The 15,010-nt window shown below is 33.3% G+C and overlaps 5 protein-coding genes across 12 annotated transcripts in view; 3 read left to right on the forward strand and 2 right to left on the reverse strand.

The window, feature by feature from the left end:
• The window catches only part of LOC100749337 (calmodulin), a 79,064-nt gene that overhangs the window by 420 nt on the left and 63,634 nt on the right, over positions 1 to 15,010 (forward strand). The window contains exon 1 of one of the 2 annotated variants that reach the window (XM_033324524.1): positions 11,212 to 11,338. The exons of the other annotated variant lie outside the window; for it this stretch is intronic. The gene's annotated coding sequence lies outside the window, so the exon portion shown is untranslated. Of the gene's footprint in view, positions 1 to 11,211; positions 11,339 to 15,010 lie in introns of those variants that run through there. 2 annotated transcript variants of the gene reach the window in all.
• LOC100749104 (uncharacterized protein PFB0145c) lies at positions 160 to 5,766 on the reverse strand. Its single transcript, XM_033324519.1, has 7 exons — positions 5,611 to 5,766; positions 3,184 to 5,513; positions 3,001 to 3,096; positions 2,848 to 2,935; positions 1,611 to 2,763; positions 933 to 992; positions 160 to 512 (listed from the first exon to the last, which is right to left on the reverse strand). The coding sequence occupies exons 1-5, from the start codon at positions 5,753 to 5,755 to the stop codon at positions 2,621 to 2,623; spliced, it is 2,802 nt and encodes a 933-aa protein (XP_033180410.1). The 5' UTR covers positions 5,756 to 5,766; the 3' UTR covers positions 160 to 512; positions 933 to 992; positions 1,611 to 2,620.
• Positions 5,813 to 8,214, forward strand: LOC100745680 (cell cycle checkpoint protein RAD1). Of its 6 annotated transcripts, none has more exons than XM_012393498.3 (6): positions 5,814 to 6,131; positions 6,212 to 6,372; positions 6,843 to 7,067; positions 7,148 to 7,357; positions 7,432 to 7,707; positions 7,791 to 8,214. In XM_012393498.3, exons 1-6 carry the CDS (start codon positions 6,008 to 6,010, stop codon positions 7,818 to 7,820), a joined length of 1,026 nt encoding a protein of 341 aa, XP_012248921.1. In that variant the 5' UTR covers positions 5,814 to 6,007; the 3' UTR covers positions 7,821 to 8,214. The 6 variants fall into 6 exon arrangements, with proteins under 6 accessions (XP_012248918.1, XP_012248921.1, XP_012248919.1 ...); XM_012393501.3 differs by lacking the exon at positions 5,814 to 6,131 and adding an exon at positions 6,513 to 6,757 and having other exon boundaries at positions 6,216 to 6,372; positions 7,163 to 7,357; XM_012393495.3 differs by having other exon boundaries at positions 5,813 to 6,131; positions 7,432 to 8,195.
• On the reverse strand, positions 7,982 to 11,365 carry LOC100749544 (sodium/calcium exchanger regulatory protein 1). Of its 2 annotated transcripts, none has more exons than XM_003494711.4 (3): positions 11,101 to 11,365; positions 8,984 to 9,255; positions 7,982 to 8,439 (listed from the first exon to the last, which is right to left on the reverse strand). In XM_003494711.4, the coding sequence occupies exons 1-3, from the start codon at positions 11,171 to 11,173 to the stop codon at positions 8,386 to 8,388; spliced, it is 399 nt and encodes a 132-aa protein (XP_003494759.1). In that variant the 5' UTR covers positions 11,174 to 11,365; the 3' UTR covers positions 7,982 to 8,385. The 2 variants fall into 2 exon arrangements, with proteins under 2 accessions (XP_003494759.1, XP_003494760.1); XM_003494712.4 differs by lacking the exon at positions 11,101 to 11,365 and adding an exon at positions 9,468 to 9,652.
• Positions 11,521 to 14,918, forward strand: LOC100749740. Its single transcript, XM_003494713.4, has 3 exons — positions 11,521 to 13,925; positions 14,257 to 14,416; positions 14,516 to 14,918. The coding sequence occupies exons 1-3, from the start codon at positions 13,754 to 13,756 to the stop codon at positions 14,916 to 14,918; spliced, it is 735 nt and encodes a 244-aa protein (XP_003494761.1). The 5' UTR covers positions 11,521 to 13,753.

Below are 15,010 nucleotides of genomic sequence, written 5' to 3' on the forward strand. Positions count from 1 at the left end.
AGTTATTATATGTATGTGTATTTATATCTACATATATCGATGCGTAATGCGCATTTATGTCGATCCGTAAATACTCTTTGATCGTTTCCTGCGAATCGATTATGAATAAGGAAGGTCATATATTTCCGAATTAGAATAACTAAAAAATTTGATTAGTTATGTCAAATCTTTATTATATTTCACACAATAAAGGTAACAGTTTTGTAAAAAGCATAGTTTCATAAAAGATATATGTATACATCTGTAGAATATAACAAATGCAAGAAATAACTTTTAATACTTTTATTAAGTGACATAATGATTGCTCATATAATATGTATTATTATTTATTCTTTGCGATAAAATTTTGCAATATTAATGATAATAATAGTAGGGGAAGCATAAGTAGATGATGACATCTAAAATTGCAACATCCATTCTCGGTGTTGATCAATTTATTAGCGTCCTGTCTGAACTTTAGCATTTACAGGGCTTACAACTACACTGTTCGCCAGATTTACAAGCGCATTTGTCTGTAACACAAAATACAAAACTATGATTAGTGTTAAGTATTTATTGAGAATTTATTTACAATAAACATTAAGTATAACAAAATGTGAAACAAACAATAATTTATAATTTAAAAAATTGTAATGTTTTGAACAGTTATTTGCAAAGAAATATTTCGTGAAAGTAATAAAACTCGTTGGAAATCGTAACTTAACCGAACTATAGAGTGAACCGACATTAATAATGGTCACGGTTAAGCGATCGCTGCTCAAGTTTACAAAAAATGGGGTATGTACAGTCAGAACAGAAAATCATTACCACATTCCTTCGAAGAAATCTTTCTACCTTACCACAAGTCTAAAAGTTAGAGTATAATTTTTTTAACATATCGTTTGAAAATTTAGATTTAAATTCTGGAAGTAATTTAAACTAAGAGTTATTACCTCCACATGAAGAGACGCAACACTTGCATTTGTCGCCACATTGACATTGTTGGCATTTATCTGCAATAAGAAATAACATTTTAAATATTAGACAAAGTAAAAAATAAGTATTAAGTGTAGCAGTCAATTTTATTGAGGAAATTTGCTTCACTATATATAAATTGGTCAAAATCATCAATTGAGCACTGCCCGTAATAGCGTTTGATGAATAAATTATCCCATTACTTCCTGTATAAACCAATAAAGCTAACCGCATATTATAAAAATTATACGAAAATTTCGCGTAATTCTAGAAATTTCAATTATCCCCCATTCATTCATATGAAACAAAACTATATGAAAATATTGAAATGCCTTAATATAAAATTCAAATTTTTTAATATGATTTGAAGCAAAACGAAGAAACAGTTGTTGTAAATATAAAAAAATCAGTTGGATCTGGTAATGATTACAATTGAAAAATAAAAAATATTATAAATGAAAGTGTTAAATTATATGTAGACAAATTAACAAGCATTAAGCAGGTATATTGAAAATATTAGCATTCAACTAAAAGTGAGCAAGATTACTAAAAAATTTAGAATAATTTACTGAATTGTATATATCAAAATTGCATTACATCCAAATCAGATTATCGTATAATATAAGAAGGTTCTTGGAAGTGAAAGTAATTCTTACCAGAGCACTTGTCACAACCTGGTCCTGGCATTTTGTAGTTTTTACGTAGTTACTTGGTTCGAATCACTTGGAAGCTGAATGATCACTTGTTAGTTCCGGCGTACCCGTTCGAATTTATCGATCATCTCCTACCATAAGCCCTCTTATACTAACGCATCTTAACGGCGTGTGCAACTAGCGTCGTGCGTGCCATGCGCAAAGCAGGAGCGTACTTATTCACACTAGCTTCATACATTAAATTTAGAATTATGGAATTTCAAATACACTTTAAATTATATCAACATCTGTCACAGTTTTCTAATATGATAATAATTATATGCAATTGTCAAATTTTCTGCATTAAGGTTTTTCATCATATATTATATCGCAGAATATTGCAATACACATTTTACAATTAATTAATAAAAGGAACAAATAACTTCAAACTATGACAATTCTACTGTTAGAAATTAATGCGATTTTCTGTATATATTTAATTTTAAATGCTACTAAGTAGAATTACTTAGATACACAATTTAGATACATAGGGGTACATAGATACACAATTTACGTCCCTGATTTAGTGCAGCACGAAACCAATGAATAACATTGCACGTTACACTACATTATGAGATAAAAACATTAGTACTACCAGAGTCTGATACTACAATGAATTAAAGTTTATTCTAGAAACTTTATGTAAAGACTAGAACAATGACTTACGATTAGAATAATAAATAACTGAATTTCTTTCCATTCTTTTCCCAAAATCTATTAGAAAGTCTATTAGAAAGCATAAATAAGGGAATATGTATTTTCACTCATATGTACCTCGTTTTATCCTATATATTTAATATTTATTTAATAGGAAGTAAAAGTTGTAAAGTTCATTAGGAACTCTTTTAGAATATGGAATTAAATTAAGTGAAATTATATGTATTTCACTAAATATTATTGTTTTTTACCAATACTTAAGGTACTTATAATAAAAATATGAAATATTCATTTTATTGCAAATATTTAAATAGAATTTAAGCATTTCTCCAATTGTTAATAAAATTCGTTTTTCTGGCTGCTTCTTCAACATGTATGGATTCATCTTCAGGTTCATAATTAATTTCATACATCCCATTACTTGCTGTATTCTTCCCTTTTTGTGCTGAATTTATCCGGGCTGAAAATATTTTTCATATACATAGATTTAAATCATAAAACTAAGAATTCCCTCATTTTCTTCTATAATCAAATGTAATTATACCTTCGTGCCGGATAACAACTTTGCTTTGTGCAGTTTCAAGTAATTTCTTGACACGAATTCCATGTTTCGGCGATTTACTATTCCTTATCTATAAATATGTATAATGAATTAACATATTTCCAAAATATAGAAACGGTATATAGAAGTACCTACTGTTTTAACTTGTAAAGGAAGTTTATATGAAACCCTAGGAAGGACAAAATGACTTGCAGCTGTATTATCACACTCTGGTGTTTTTATTACATGTGCCTTATAGAAAAAAGAAAAAAACATACACACATAAATCAAAAATTACCAATATAGCATTTAAGTAAATTTATATATATTTATATTTACCTCCTGTTCGTTTGTATTTACTCTAGGAGATAAATTAATCTTGAGAGCTGTGGTTTTTTGAGTTTTATTTATAGTTTTCGGTGAAGCATTTTGTTTTGTGTTCCTGTTTGATAATGATTTAGGATTCTGTTTCACAGGAGTAAGCAATAAATTATCTGTTTTAGCATGTACATTTTTTATAAGTTGCATATCTGTGCCTCTTATATACATACCCACTGGTGACATTATAGTATTATAATTCAAGCGATATAAGCCTTCTGCATGTGGACTTTTTAAAATGTGTCTTACTTTAGTATTCTGTACAGGAGTGTTCATATCAGGAAAATATGTTTTTTTCTTTCTACAATCCTTATTTAAAGGAGATTTCCCGGGTGTCGTAAAAAGTTTTGTCTTTACAGTTTCTCGTATCTTTTTCTCTTGCATACCCTGTTTCTTTAACAGTGGTGATTTTACATTTGGACTTAAATTAAATTTTGTCCCAGTAGATGTCCTTTTAATATTTACGGTTTCTTTTTTAGTAACTATATTTTTTTCATATTTTGGATCAGCGTCCTCAGTTTTCTTTAAGTTACTTTCACTTACAAAAGAATTTGAATTTTCAAGTATCTTCAAGAGAGATTTATGTTTTTCTAAACACATTTGATAGTCTTTACAAGATACTAGAGTTTGTAAAAATTTAGTTTCATCATTCAATGAATTTGATTCGCTATCATTAGCAAACATAGGTGACGTTCTCAATGTTTTTTGTATCTGTATAATTTCAGGATCTGCATTAATTTCTGTAATAATTCTTGCTGTATTAAGACATCTCTTCCTTTTTTCTGCTATGTCTTGTATAAGTGATTTGTCTAATTCATCTAGATCTAGTATTGCATTACTATTTACCTTATCAGGTGTCACCGTATTCAAAACAGGCTTTTCATTAATTCTTTTGGTTTTTTTCTTAGAATATGAGATATCACTACACTGATTACCTTGTGATTTATTGTGTAATTCTTTTAACTTCGAGCAATTAAGGTCTGTTTTGTTTATAGATGGACTTTGACATATATCCAATAAATTTGGAGTACTTAATGCTCTATTTTTTGGTGGATTTACATCATCAGACATATTTAATGATGCCATTTGTTGCTCGCATATATTATGAATATGACTCATACTTAACAAAGAAGGCAATGACAAAATTTTATGTAAAGGGGCAGGACATTCTTTTTCTTTAGGAAATAATCTGTTACACTGATCTTCCAAATGTTCAAAAGATGTACTACTTGCATTATCTACATTATTAATACTCTTACTAGAATTACATTTTGATATTTTAGCGAAGAATCTTCTTTTAATTACATCTATACCAGAAACAGGAGTAGTACATAGAGATGTATTTATGGGAGAACATAATTTCTCATTTTTGCAATTTGTCATCTGAATAGATTTATTACATGCAGGGCTTATAGAAGCTTCTGGGTGTATAAGCGTAGACATTTGAAATGAAAGCCATTCAGGAGCAGATTCATCTTCAATAAATTTACACATTTTTCTAAATTCTGTTGTTAATCTGCTTAAATTTATTGCAGACGTTTTGTTTGCATCATCATCATCATCATACATGACAGACTCTTCAATAATAGTTAAAAGTTTTTCAGTAAAAGTTTTTGGTGACTGTTCGAATTTATCAGATAAACGTTTTAATATTTGTTGTGTCTGTGAAACTTCTCGTGCCTGATTAAAGTAATTATCTAATAAAGAAAGCATTGTCTCAAATTTTTTTGTTTCAATATCCACATGTTCATCTTCATAATTTGTAGAAAAATTCTGTTTGTTTCCATCTGTACAATGGGGAGAAACAAATGGCGATATCAGTTTTGTATTAGACGCATTATCCGAAATAGAACTTGCATTTAATCTATTACTGTTTACATTGTAATTGGTATCCCTTCTTAAATTTTTGCACATTGCATTGGATTGTAACTTAGGATGCAAATCTGTGGTTTGCTTTTTGACTCCACTTGACAATTTGTTAGATGTATTCTTTGTAAAATTCTGAGGATTATTATTTTCTTTATTATTATCCGTTTTAACATATAACTGTTCATCTTGAAATAAGTCAATACACTTATTCAAATTTGATGTAGGATGTATAATTGAAGATGAATTAATTGACGGATTCTGTATACAAGAAAGTTTTGAAAAGCTGCCAGCTAAAATAGGAGAATCTTTATTGCTGCTCGTAGTATTATCAGATGTATGATTACTTTTATTTTTACTTTGAATTTCATTCAAACTGTCTTGAGACATTGAAGAAAATGTATCGGGATCAGTCTCACAATGTCCTGAAAAAAAGTTATTTTATTGTTAGATGAAAGATTAACACGTAAATTAATATCTTTATTTAGATAGAACCACTTGTATATTCAATTCTCTACTTACGAAAACTATTTAGCGAATCTATGAAATCAGCTCGTCTTCGTCGCCGACTCATTTTTCGAAATTTTTGTAAGAGCACTACATAACTGCTAAAAACGTTACGAACCACTATAATAAATTCATTTTGAATCATCAGTAATGCCAACATATCAAAGAATTATATATAGGAAATAACCTATACTTTATGTTGGTAATGCTAGTAATGCTAGGGAATGCTAGTAATTACGATGTGAAGATAGTTGCATCTATTTTTATCATCTTTTAACGTGTTAAGTTGTTTAGAGTAATGTGATTCAAAATTAAGATAACCTTGTGTTGGCTACTTATCAACATTTTTTTTATTTATATTTTTTGTACAAAAGTTACATTAAAATATGTACTTACACGAAACATAACCTTCATGAGTGTAAACGAAAAATTAGCATCAAATGCGCTTCTGTCTAAGACGTACGATATAAAATATGCAAAGTTTGTAAATAAAGTGCTAAAGGAAGCAGCTGACAGTTTTGAAAAAGAACAGAAATGTATACATATTTACTATGTAATTCTATAATGCTGCGTAATTATCAGTGACAAATTTTTACACAACAATTAATGATTTCAGTTTTAGATGATGTACTATTAAATCTGTATAACATTTTTGGTGATGCACTTGAAAGGGCATTAGAATTGTATGAACAAGGACGTATAACTTATATTTTTCCTTCTGAAAGTGCTGGTGTTCCACCTCATAATGATAGACATACTGCCAGATATTTAGTGCAAGTTAAAGGATTGTCAGGAGCAATATATATTCTTTTCCCAGATATAAACTATTGTCTTTGTGCATCCTTTAGGTATAAAATATATAACCTCTCTAGGTACTTATAATAACAAATATTGATGATTGTAAAATACTCTTCCAGATGTCAAGTGTTAAATGATAGATCTTTATTTACTTGTAAACACGTTTTAGCAGTTTGGCTAACTGCCATCACGAAAGATAAATTGTCTTATCAATATATAACACAGGAACAATTTCAAAGCTTGCTATTATTTCAAGTTTTAGATAAAGAATATGTACACTGAAGTAGAAAATTATAATTTAGTTGCAAAGTTAGGAAATCTTAAAACTATAGTATTGTTACTAAAAGCAATTAATTTTAAAGAGGTATAATAATATTTTTTGAGATTCTTTGAGATTTCTAGCAGAGACAAAATAGATTTTGATATAAAAACTTTTTGATTTTCTTCAGAATGCCACATGTTTTGGAACTGAGAATGGTTTAAAAGTAACAGTAGAAGATGCAAAATGCATGCAAGCTAGTGCTTATATACCAGCTCATGTATTTCAAGTGTTTAATTTAAAGGAAGATGTAATATTTAGAGTAAATTTAAACATATTAGTGGAGTGCCTCTGTATGTTTTGGAGTAATATAAACTGTCAAGGGAGCTCTGTAGCTTTGCAGCTCTTTTATGAAGTATATATGGTCAAAATATATTATAAACCTTGTATTTAGCTATTAATAAATAGAAGTTTTACTTTGCTATTAATAAATAGAAGTTTTTACAAAAGGGCAATGGACATCCTGTAACAGTTCTGATAGAGGAAGATGGTATTATAACGGATTGTTCTTTAAAAACTCAGGAACCTGATGAGTTATTAGATTTTCATCTTGAACCAGAAAATGTTTTGAACAAAGTAGTCCTCCAAACCGAACTATTAAAAGATATCTTATCCGAACTTGATTCAACTAGTGATTTCATTGAGGTAAAACATAATTTAATGCTTAAAAATTCTATCAAATTATAGCTTATTAATTTTATATTTTGGTAATATTGCAGTTATTTTTATCACCTGCTCCACCTTTTTTTCGTATTAGTACAACTGGTTTAGCTGGAATTTGTCATATTGAATTACCCCATGATGGTGAATTGGTTGACAACTTTCAGTGTACTTCAACAGCTATGTCTAGTTACAAACTCTCACATATTAAGCCAGCTATGAAAGCATTGTCATGTGCAAACAAAGTTTCATTGAGGACTGATACATGTGGACTATTGTGTTTTCAATACATGGTTAAAACCGATGAAGGACATACTTGCTACATAGAATATTATGTAAGGGTGACTTATTCTTGCTCAGTATTTACAAAAAAATATAGTGTATAGATAGATGTAAATATATAAATAAAATTTTTCAGATTTCTCCAGTGATAGATCCTAATGGATAATACTTAATAAATTTACTTAATAAATGTGGTACTAGGATTGTAAATATTTATCAGTAAAGTTTTCAAAATTGTTTTTTATTTTGTATTATTTATAATTAAAGCTTTTTATTCATTGTATTCGTTTTCATTGTATTTATATAAAAAAAATATTTTGATACAAAGATGTTCAAAATTATTCTTTATTTGTTCTGAAATTTCGTTCGATATATCCATAATGGATATAACATACATGGAAGCATATGAATAACATTTAAAGATGCATAAAAAATATAGAAATATCTGATATTTTCAAAATGCAACATAATAATTTCCGTCTTACGTATATGAATATGAGTGACATTGTATTCATATATCGTATCATACTGCGAAATATTAGACCCTTATTTGAAAATAATACCAGCTGTATCATATTTATGCGTTCATATGTATTATTCTGCATGTAAAAAAGTTTATTTTTTTTACATTTATGAAAACAATATATTGCCCTTAATTAGCGAGAACAACTTTCAACATCATTAATCAATTTTTAATTCATTAAGGAATATTATTTCCTTAAATAACATCTTTATTCTTGAACCTTGTATACTCTTGTACATACGATATCATCAACTTTCATGATCTGAAACATAAAAAATATTCATTTCTTTAATTCGATAAAAAAATTACATATATGTAACAAATATTTTCATATTTTAATAGTTTCATTGAACGAATGTAATATACGATTCCTATAGTTTTTTAAACTGTCTTTCAAGGTTTCGAAACAGTTATTATTAACTCTATTATTGAACTTATTACATTGTTCGAGTCACGAAGAGCAAGCGGTAATTGGCGGACCTTTTGACCAATGACAGGCATTGTTATTATCATCAGATGTTCGCCCTGTTATCTTTCGTAGTGTCGTTCAACCCTGCAGAACTTCCATTGCACAAAATGTAATTCAATTGAAACACTGAGCTTCTAATTCCTTAATGATCGAGATTATGTAATTTATTATGACCATGGTTTTTATTAGATTAAACGTTTACGATTGTACTGAGATAATAAGTAAACTGTTAAGATACAAAGGTTGCTGATAATGTTCTTATAAGATTAAACGAGATAATTTTTTTCTATCCTCTTCCCCTGCCGCGTGTAAATATACTTTTTTTAGGCATACATACCGCTTTCATTTCTGTCGGCGTAAATTCTCTTTCAATAGTGGTATCCTTTTCTCCTTTTTGTACTTGAGTAAGTTTATTTCCATCTAAAGTGCAGACAGTCTTCACTTTTCTTCCGTCTGCTGTTTCTTCATCAAATTCCTCACCAAGCTTGAATTTTATTTCAGAGTTCTTGAATGCGCTAGTCGTTTTCAACGTATATACTCCATTGTTCTCTGTTAGTTCAATCACGGGACTCACGCTGCTACCCATTTTACGTGTCATTATACCTACACCTAAAACAAAAAAAAAAAAAAGATATACAAAACTCCGAAGTTTAAGAATATACAGATTAAAAAAAAATCAAACTCAATCATTTATAAGAACAGCTTCTTTTCAAATTGATAAATGCAAACGCAGATGTACAATTATAATGTTTGAATTGCAAATTAAGTTTAAGATACTTTTAGCTAAATAAATTTGTGCTAAATATGGGAGTCTTCCTTACCCAAGGCTTTCATGAAGTCATCAAAATTTTCGCTCGATTGGAGTTTGTATTGTTTTCCGAAAACGGATGAAAGCATTTTGAACGAATAGAACACGACACGTTACCAACGAAAGTAAAAGCAAGACTGAACACCACCGGTGTTATTATCGCATCTTATATCGTGTATAATGGAGGAACCAGGTTCTCCATAATCGAAATACCAATATGTAAACTTTGAAGTTTGAACTTTTCTGCGATTATTTACGATATCTACAGCGCATCGCGCGTACATATCTTGAAAACAAAATATGAAACAGGTTACCATAATCTTATTTGTTCGTTTGTTCGCATTAAATTACACCGGTTACGTGATATTTGTTTTCAATGTACTTTATATGCATATCGATAGATTATGTAATTGCGACCGATATTATTAGCCATATTTTTTGAAAGGTAAATGAAAGTATAAGATCTAAAATATCATCGCGAATCTATAAGAAGTTATAGTATGTTTTTACACACATCAATCATCAGCACGATTTCAGCCTCCCTCGATTCGAGGAAGGAATAATTTATATTCCTTGCTCGTATTAGTCAACACTTTAACGTGTGGGCGATGTCGATCAGAATGAGCTTGCACTTTTATTTAATTTCCGGTAATCGTATGAAATAACCGGTTGCAATATAATGAGAATGTGAAAATGTTGCGGATGCGCTTATACGACTGTTGTCACTTACAATGTGACGAGTAAATCATGCGCATTTTGTAATGTTATGTATCTTGTTCTTCGCTTAAGGCCCCTATTCGTCTATTATCAGGCAACGCGGTCAGTGTATTTTTATTAAGTTAACTCCACAAGTACCATACATTAGTACGATTCGACTGACAATTGCGATTTATTAATCTTGCTGGTAAATTAATTCAAGTGTTAAATTGGAGTACAATCGGACTCTGTCTGTGGCACATGGCGGGAATTAAGCGTGAGGTCAGATCGTTGTACAGCCACAGGAGCATAGTTCAACATATTAAAATTGATTATCTTATTTATCATTACAATACGTTGCGGACTCTAATATTATAAATGAGATCGTTCGTTTGTGGTGGAATTAAATTTCCCAGCAACAGAACCGGCTATTTCATAGCATTGATTGTGCATGCCACCCACATTCTTGAGGATTGTCTGACTTCATCAAAATATTTTATTATTTTCTATTTTACTTTAATCTTCCGTCATTAATAAATATTTTCATAACATAGATATATCACAAGTTCGTTCCAACAATCGAGTATATCGATTATTACTACAATACAGCAATGGCATTGCAAGTTGTACTTTCACAATTTCGTTACCAGATCGTAATTGGAATATCTCCCTTATCAAACGACAAAATGTCGTTACTCGCGTGTGTGCTGTACAATATTTATGAATATTTCATTTCGATTATGGTATTTACGATTTATTTGCCACATCAGTCGGCGCTGATAACAACGTTTGATATCATAATCTGCCGGATGAAATTCATGCAACGATACAGAACGTCTCGTGCATTATCATTCACCTTTGTATCGTACGCGCACGTTTAATTATGAATCACGTTCTTGGAACACAATTGGAGCAACTTACTTACGTATATATTATCAATTCATACGTACCGAGCGCCTTCATGAAATCGTCGAAATTCTCGCTGCTGAACAGCTTGTATTTTTTTCCAAGGAACTCCGGCATGACGATCGATCGAATTTGTCTGGACTCGAACACGTGACCAAAGAATTAGGTCTCAAAGGACGATAGCTTCAGTTGGACAGAGAAACGATAGTAATGAAACGATGTTCACCGTCTTGTTGCCGGCTCTAGACTGACTAGGATCCGGGAGGACGAAGAGCGTTAAAGGTACACTCTGTCTGGACTGACTACACATCTCTCTCTCTTCTCCTTCCCTCTTTAGCTCTCTATGCATCCTCTCTCACTCCTTTTCATTCACCCCCTTTTCGCCCTTCCCTCAATCGATCTTTCTTTCTCATTCGACTTTCCTCACGCTCTTTCCGTCTTCTATTCGAAAATCTTTCATCTCTGTTCCATCATTTAGCTTGCGTGTTTGGGCGGCCCCCTCTCAGAATATTTGCAGCTGCTACGCAGAGTCTGTCTTTTTCTCGTAGCTTGGAACTTCGTTTGCTTTTTTTTTTATTATACGTTGCGTCGTCGTCAAATCGTTCTTAGCGTTTGTTTAGTTACGGCTATCATAGTAATAGTTTGGTTTTATTTACCAACTTCAACCTTATTTTTGTCGGAGTTGAAGATACATAAATATACCTATTGGTAGGAAACAATATTTAAGCAGTTTCACTTTGACTTGTATTGGTCAAGCCTATGTATAGTCTATACTTTACTGCCTTGTTTTCCTACAATAGTCACAGATATGTATGGGAGACGTTTATTTTTCTCTGCTCTTTCTAGGACATTTTTTTCTTTCACGAAATGTTTTTGAATCGTAACATCGTTCCTCAAGGTTGGATTCTTTCGAATTATTTTTAAAATGGCACTTAATCATTTACATATTTGTCAAAATAACCATAGCATCGATCGTCGTCAATTATTTATATAACGGCAAAACAATGTGACGTTGTTGATCACGTGCAAAACATATTCATCCGACTATGCAAAGTTTGTCGTTTATTGGACAGCAAGCATTTGCGCGATGCATCAATTAATTCTGATATTTTACAGTTAGATCGTGAACGTAATTATTTATGATCTCAGTAGTACGTCAAAGTGTTTCATTTAGTTTGCTCTTTCATTTTACTCTTCATCATAAAAACGTGTTGCTATCAACGCCATGAACTTGCCCGATAAAACAATCGCCAGTGATATTATACAACTTCGGACGTGTTATAAACCGAATTTCGTTAATTCCCAGTTTCTGTTTGTAAAAATGGTCGCGAAGGTGTCTTTACTAGATCGCAGGCGAGATAAGAGGATATAACGTTTCATTCAGCAACCAGCCGGCGTCGATTTCGCTGCGTTTGCCAAACGGCCGGACATGGTCGATAACGGCGCGGTAGAAACGCGACGACGTGGCCGCGGCGCGTCCGCGTCCATTCTTGTTGAGCACGGTGTCTACGATCGCGTAGCAACGCGCCACATTCGACGTACCTACTCGTACACTTAGCAACACGTTTGGCAACGTCGAAACTTGCGGCGAATTCCGCATCAACAACGACGATGAGAACGTAATCCACCTGTATCCTATCTACATACGTACGTGTTCTATCAAAACGATCCAAAGCGTTTGCTGGATCGTACGAACCACGAAATCACCGATGTGTCTCGTTTACCGTAGTGCAAGTAATCGCATCGTTTGATAATGATGTTTTGTCTTTCGCGAGATTACGTAAGTGCACTTTGAATTTTCGCGATTTGATGGTCCCATCTAATTATAGATCCAAAGACGAAACATGCGTTTTGTTCACGTGCGAATATCGGACTACCTCCTACAACCGGTTCCAGCCGATCACCGGTTTCTCTCGCAACGTTATTATAAACCCGGTGCGGTCGATGAGCGCCAGTATCACCGCATTGAAAATGCGGCGGCGACGACCGGCCAACGAGGATGCGTCGCACACACATCCACGCAGAGGAAAGGAGGCAATCGCGACGTGCTCGCGGGTTTCGCCGTCTTTTCAGTCTCGACTGACCGGGTAGATTTGGCAACGCTGCGGCATAGCAGCGGCATAGATTCCGCTCCGCAACCGCAACCGCACGCCAGCCTAGCGCCATGATGCCAAACCAAGCCAGCCGTACAACGGTTTCTCCGCAGTGACGCGCAAGCTGCCGGCGACGGCGTAGCGTACACAAGCCAAATCGCTTGCGGGATCATAACGTTCCGTCCAAAAATTTCTTTTTCCAATTCTTTCTCTTAGTCTTCGCGCGCTTCGATCGTCGACATCGACCAACGCGCGAGTATTCACGCGCGATACGAACAACCTTCGTTCTTATTCATTGGCCGCGAATTGGCCAGCTCGTGCGATCGTATACACGTTCAGCTTAATCCGAATCGATACACTCGTATCTTGCTCGTTCGACCGTTGAAACACGATCGACTCTAGTCGAGTCGTGCCATCCCCTTTTGTAATCGGTATCGTTAAGTAGCGGCAAATTTCTCTTCTTTGTTACATGGTTACGTTCTTTCCTTTCCTTTCTTTTTTGTTAATATTTGAAGTAATTGAACGACAAAAAGAAGAGAAAATCTATAAGGAATAAAAAAAAATCTCAAAGGTGACTTTGATAAACCTTCCCACGATAAACACCATGTTCGATACTGAGAAATTTATCGGAGAAATCGAGAAACGACCGGCAATTTATGATGTGAATCGTAGCGAGTACAACGACCGTAATGCCAAGATGACCGCGTGGGACGAGGTCTGCCAGGTGATGGTACCGAATTGGGCGCGCTTGACGGACGAGGAGAGAAACGTAGAAGGTATACAGCCTCTTGCGATCGATCGATCCGGATTCCTCGACTTGCACTTACTCGACCCTGGCACAAGTTGTCGTGACCGTACCTGCAGTCGTTTAAAATTAGTACAAATTGTTTCACCTATTCAATAGTTATAACAATAACTATCGTTCTACTTACATAATCTTTAATAAAAAAACTAGATAGAAATATATCTTGTTTTTTCCGACGCAAGTGATCAGTTTTTATAGATCTCCTTTAAAACCATCGTAGGAAATAATCTTTAGTAAGAGTAATTTTGTTTATTATCGTTAGAACATGTTATATGTCTACAACAGAGTCCCATAATTTGCAGAGAAAAACTTACGTGGAAAATGGAGAAATATCCGTGACTATTTTATGAAAGAATTGAAGCTTCAGAAATCACAGAAAGTAGGTCCGGTTGGTCGGAAACGAAAGAAATACATGTATTTCGATCAACTGTTATTTCTAATGCCAACGGTGGAGAATAAACGGTTAGTACCTCCCGAATGTTGTGAGCGCGGAGATCGTTCGTATTTGAACGACGCATTAGCCAGTCTATAGTCGTATGCCCGTATTCCTATACATTACAGAAATGCCGGTACTACATTAAGTAATTGCAAATCTGAGGAGAGCGAGGGTGAAATTGACAATCCGGTGATCGAAGAATACGACGTACCATTGGCCCATGCTGCTCCCTCCATTACCACTGGCAGGGAATACCTTCAGCCGGGCGCATCCTATAAAATGTGCCCCCGTTATCCGAAGCAGCTTTGTGAGACGTCGTTCGCGTCCTTCGATAATGAAATTCACGATATCCTGTCGTCACACAGCAGCCAACGAGTTACATACGATGAGGATGACTACGACAAAATGTTTCTACTCTCGTTGTTGCCGATCATTCGACAAGTACCGGAAGAGAAGAAGCTCGATGTCCGGATACAGATGCAACAAGTCTTGGCCCTGGCACTTCGTCCTCCGGATAGTATGCAATGATAATTCTGATATTTCGAAGATTTTCTAATAAAAGCACGGCGAACTAGGACATGTGAGTATGCTAGTCCACACGAAAAAAATTCTTTTTTTAT

The sequence above is a fragment of the Bombus impatiens genome, unplaced genomic scaffold (genome assembly GCF_000188095.3).
Source record: "Bombus impatiens unplaced genomic scaffold, BIMP_2.2 scf_3474, whole genome shotgun sequence".
Classification (NCBI taxonomy): Eukaryota; Metazoa; Arthropoda; class Insecta; order Hymenoptera; family Apidae; genus Bombus; species Bombus impatiens.

Bases quoted from the DNA above. Each gene is read 5' to 3' on its own strand.
- LOC100749104 (XM_033324519.1), bottom strand. From the start codon at position 5,755: ATGTTGGCATTACTGATGATTCAAAATGAATTTATTATAGTGGTTCGT. The intron at 5,514-5,610 runs GTAAGTAGAGAA...ACTTTTTTTCAG, and splicing joins AGATTCGCTAAATAGTTTTC to GACATTGTGAGACTGATCCC. The intron at 2,764-2,847 runs GTATAATTACAT...AAATATTTTCAG, and splicing joins AGTTGTTATCCGGCACGAAG to CCCGGATAAATTCAGCACAA.
- LOC100745680 (XM_012393495.3), top strand. From the start codon at position 6,008: ATGAGTGTAAACGAAAAATTAGCATCAAATGCGCTTCTGTCTAAGACG. The intron at 6,132-6,211 runs GTATACATATTT...TAATGATTTCAG, and splicing joins TTTTGAAAAAGAACAGAAAT to TTTTAGATGATGTACTATTA. The intron at 7,358-7,431 runs GTAAAACATAAT...GTAATATTGCAG, and splicing joins CAACTAGTGATTTCATTGAG to TTATTTTTATCACCTGCTCC.
- LOC100749544 (XM_003494712.4), bottom strand. From the start codon at position 9,543: ATGCTTTCATCCGTTTTCGGAAAACAATACAAACTCCAATCGAGCGAA. The intron at 9,256-9,467 runs GTAAGGAAGACT...TTTTTGTTTTAG, and splicing joins TGACTTCATGAAAGCCTTGG to GTGTAGGTATAATGACACGT. The intron at 8,440-8,983 runs GTATGTATGCCT...TTTATGTTTCAG, and splicing joins CGCCGACAGAAATGAAAGCG to ATCATGAAAGTTGATGATAT.
- LOC100749740 (XM_003494713.4), top strand. From the start codon at position 13,754: ATGTTCGATACTGAGAAATTTATCGGAGAAATCGAGAAACGACCGGCA. The intron at 13,926-14,256 runs GTATACAGCCTC...CATAATTTGCAG, and splicing joins CGAGGAGAGAAACGTAGAAG to AGAAAAACTTACGTGGAAAA. The intron at 14,417-14,515 runs GTTAGTACCTCC...TATACATTACAG, and splicing joins CCAACGGTGGAGAATAAACG to AAATGCCGGTACTACATTAA.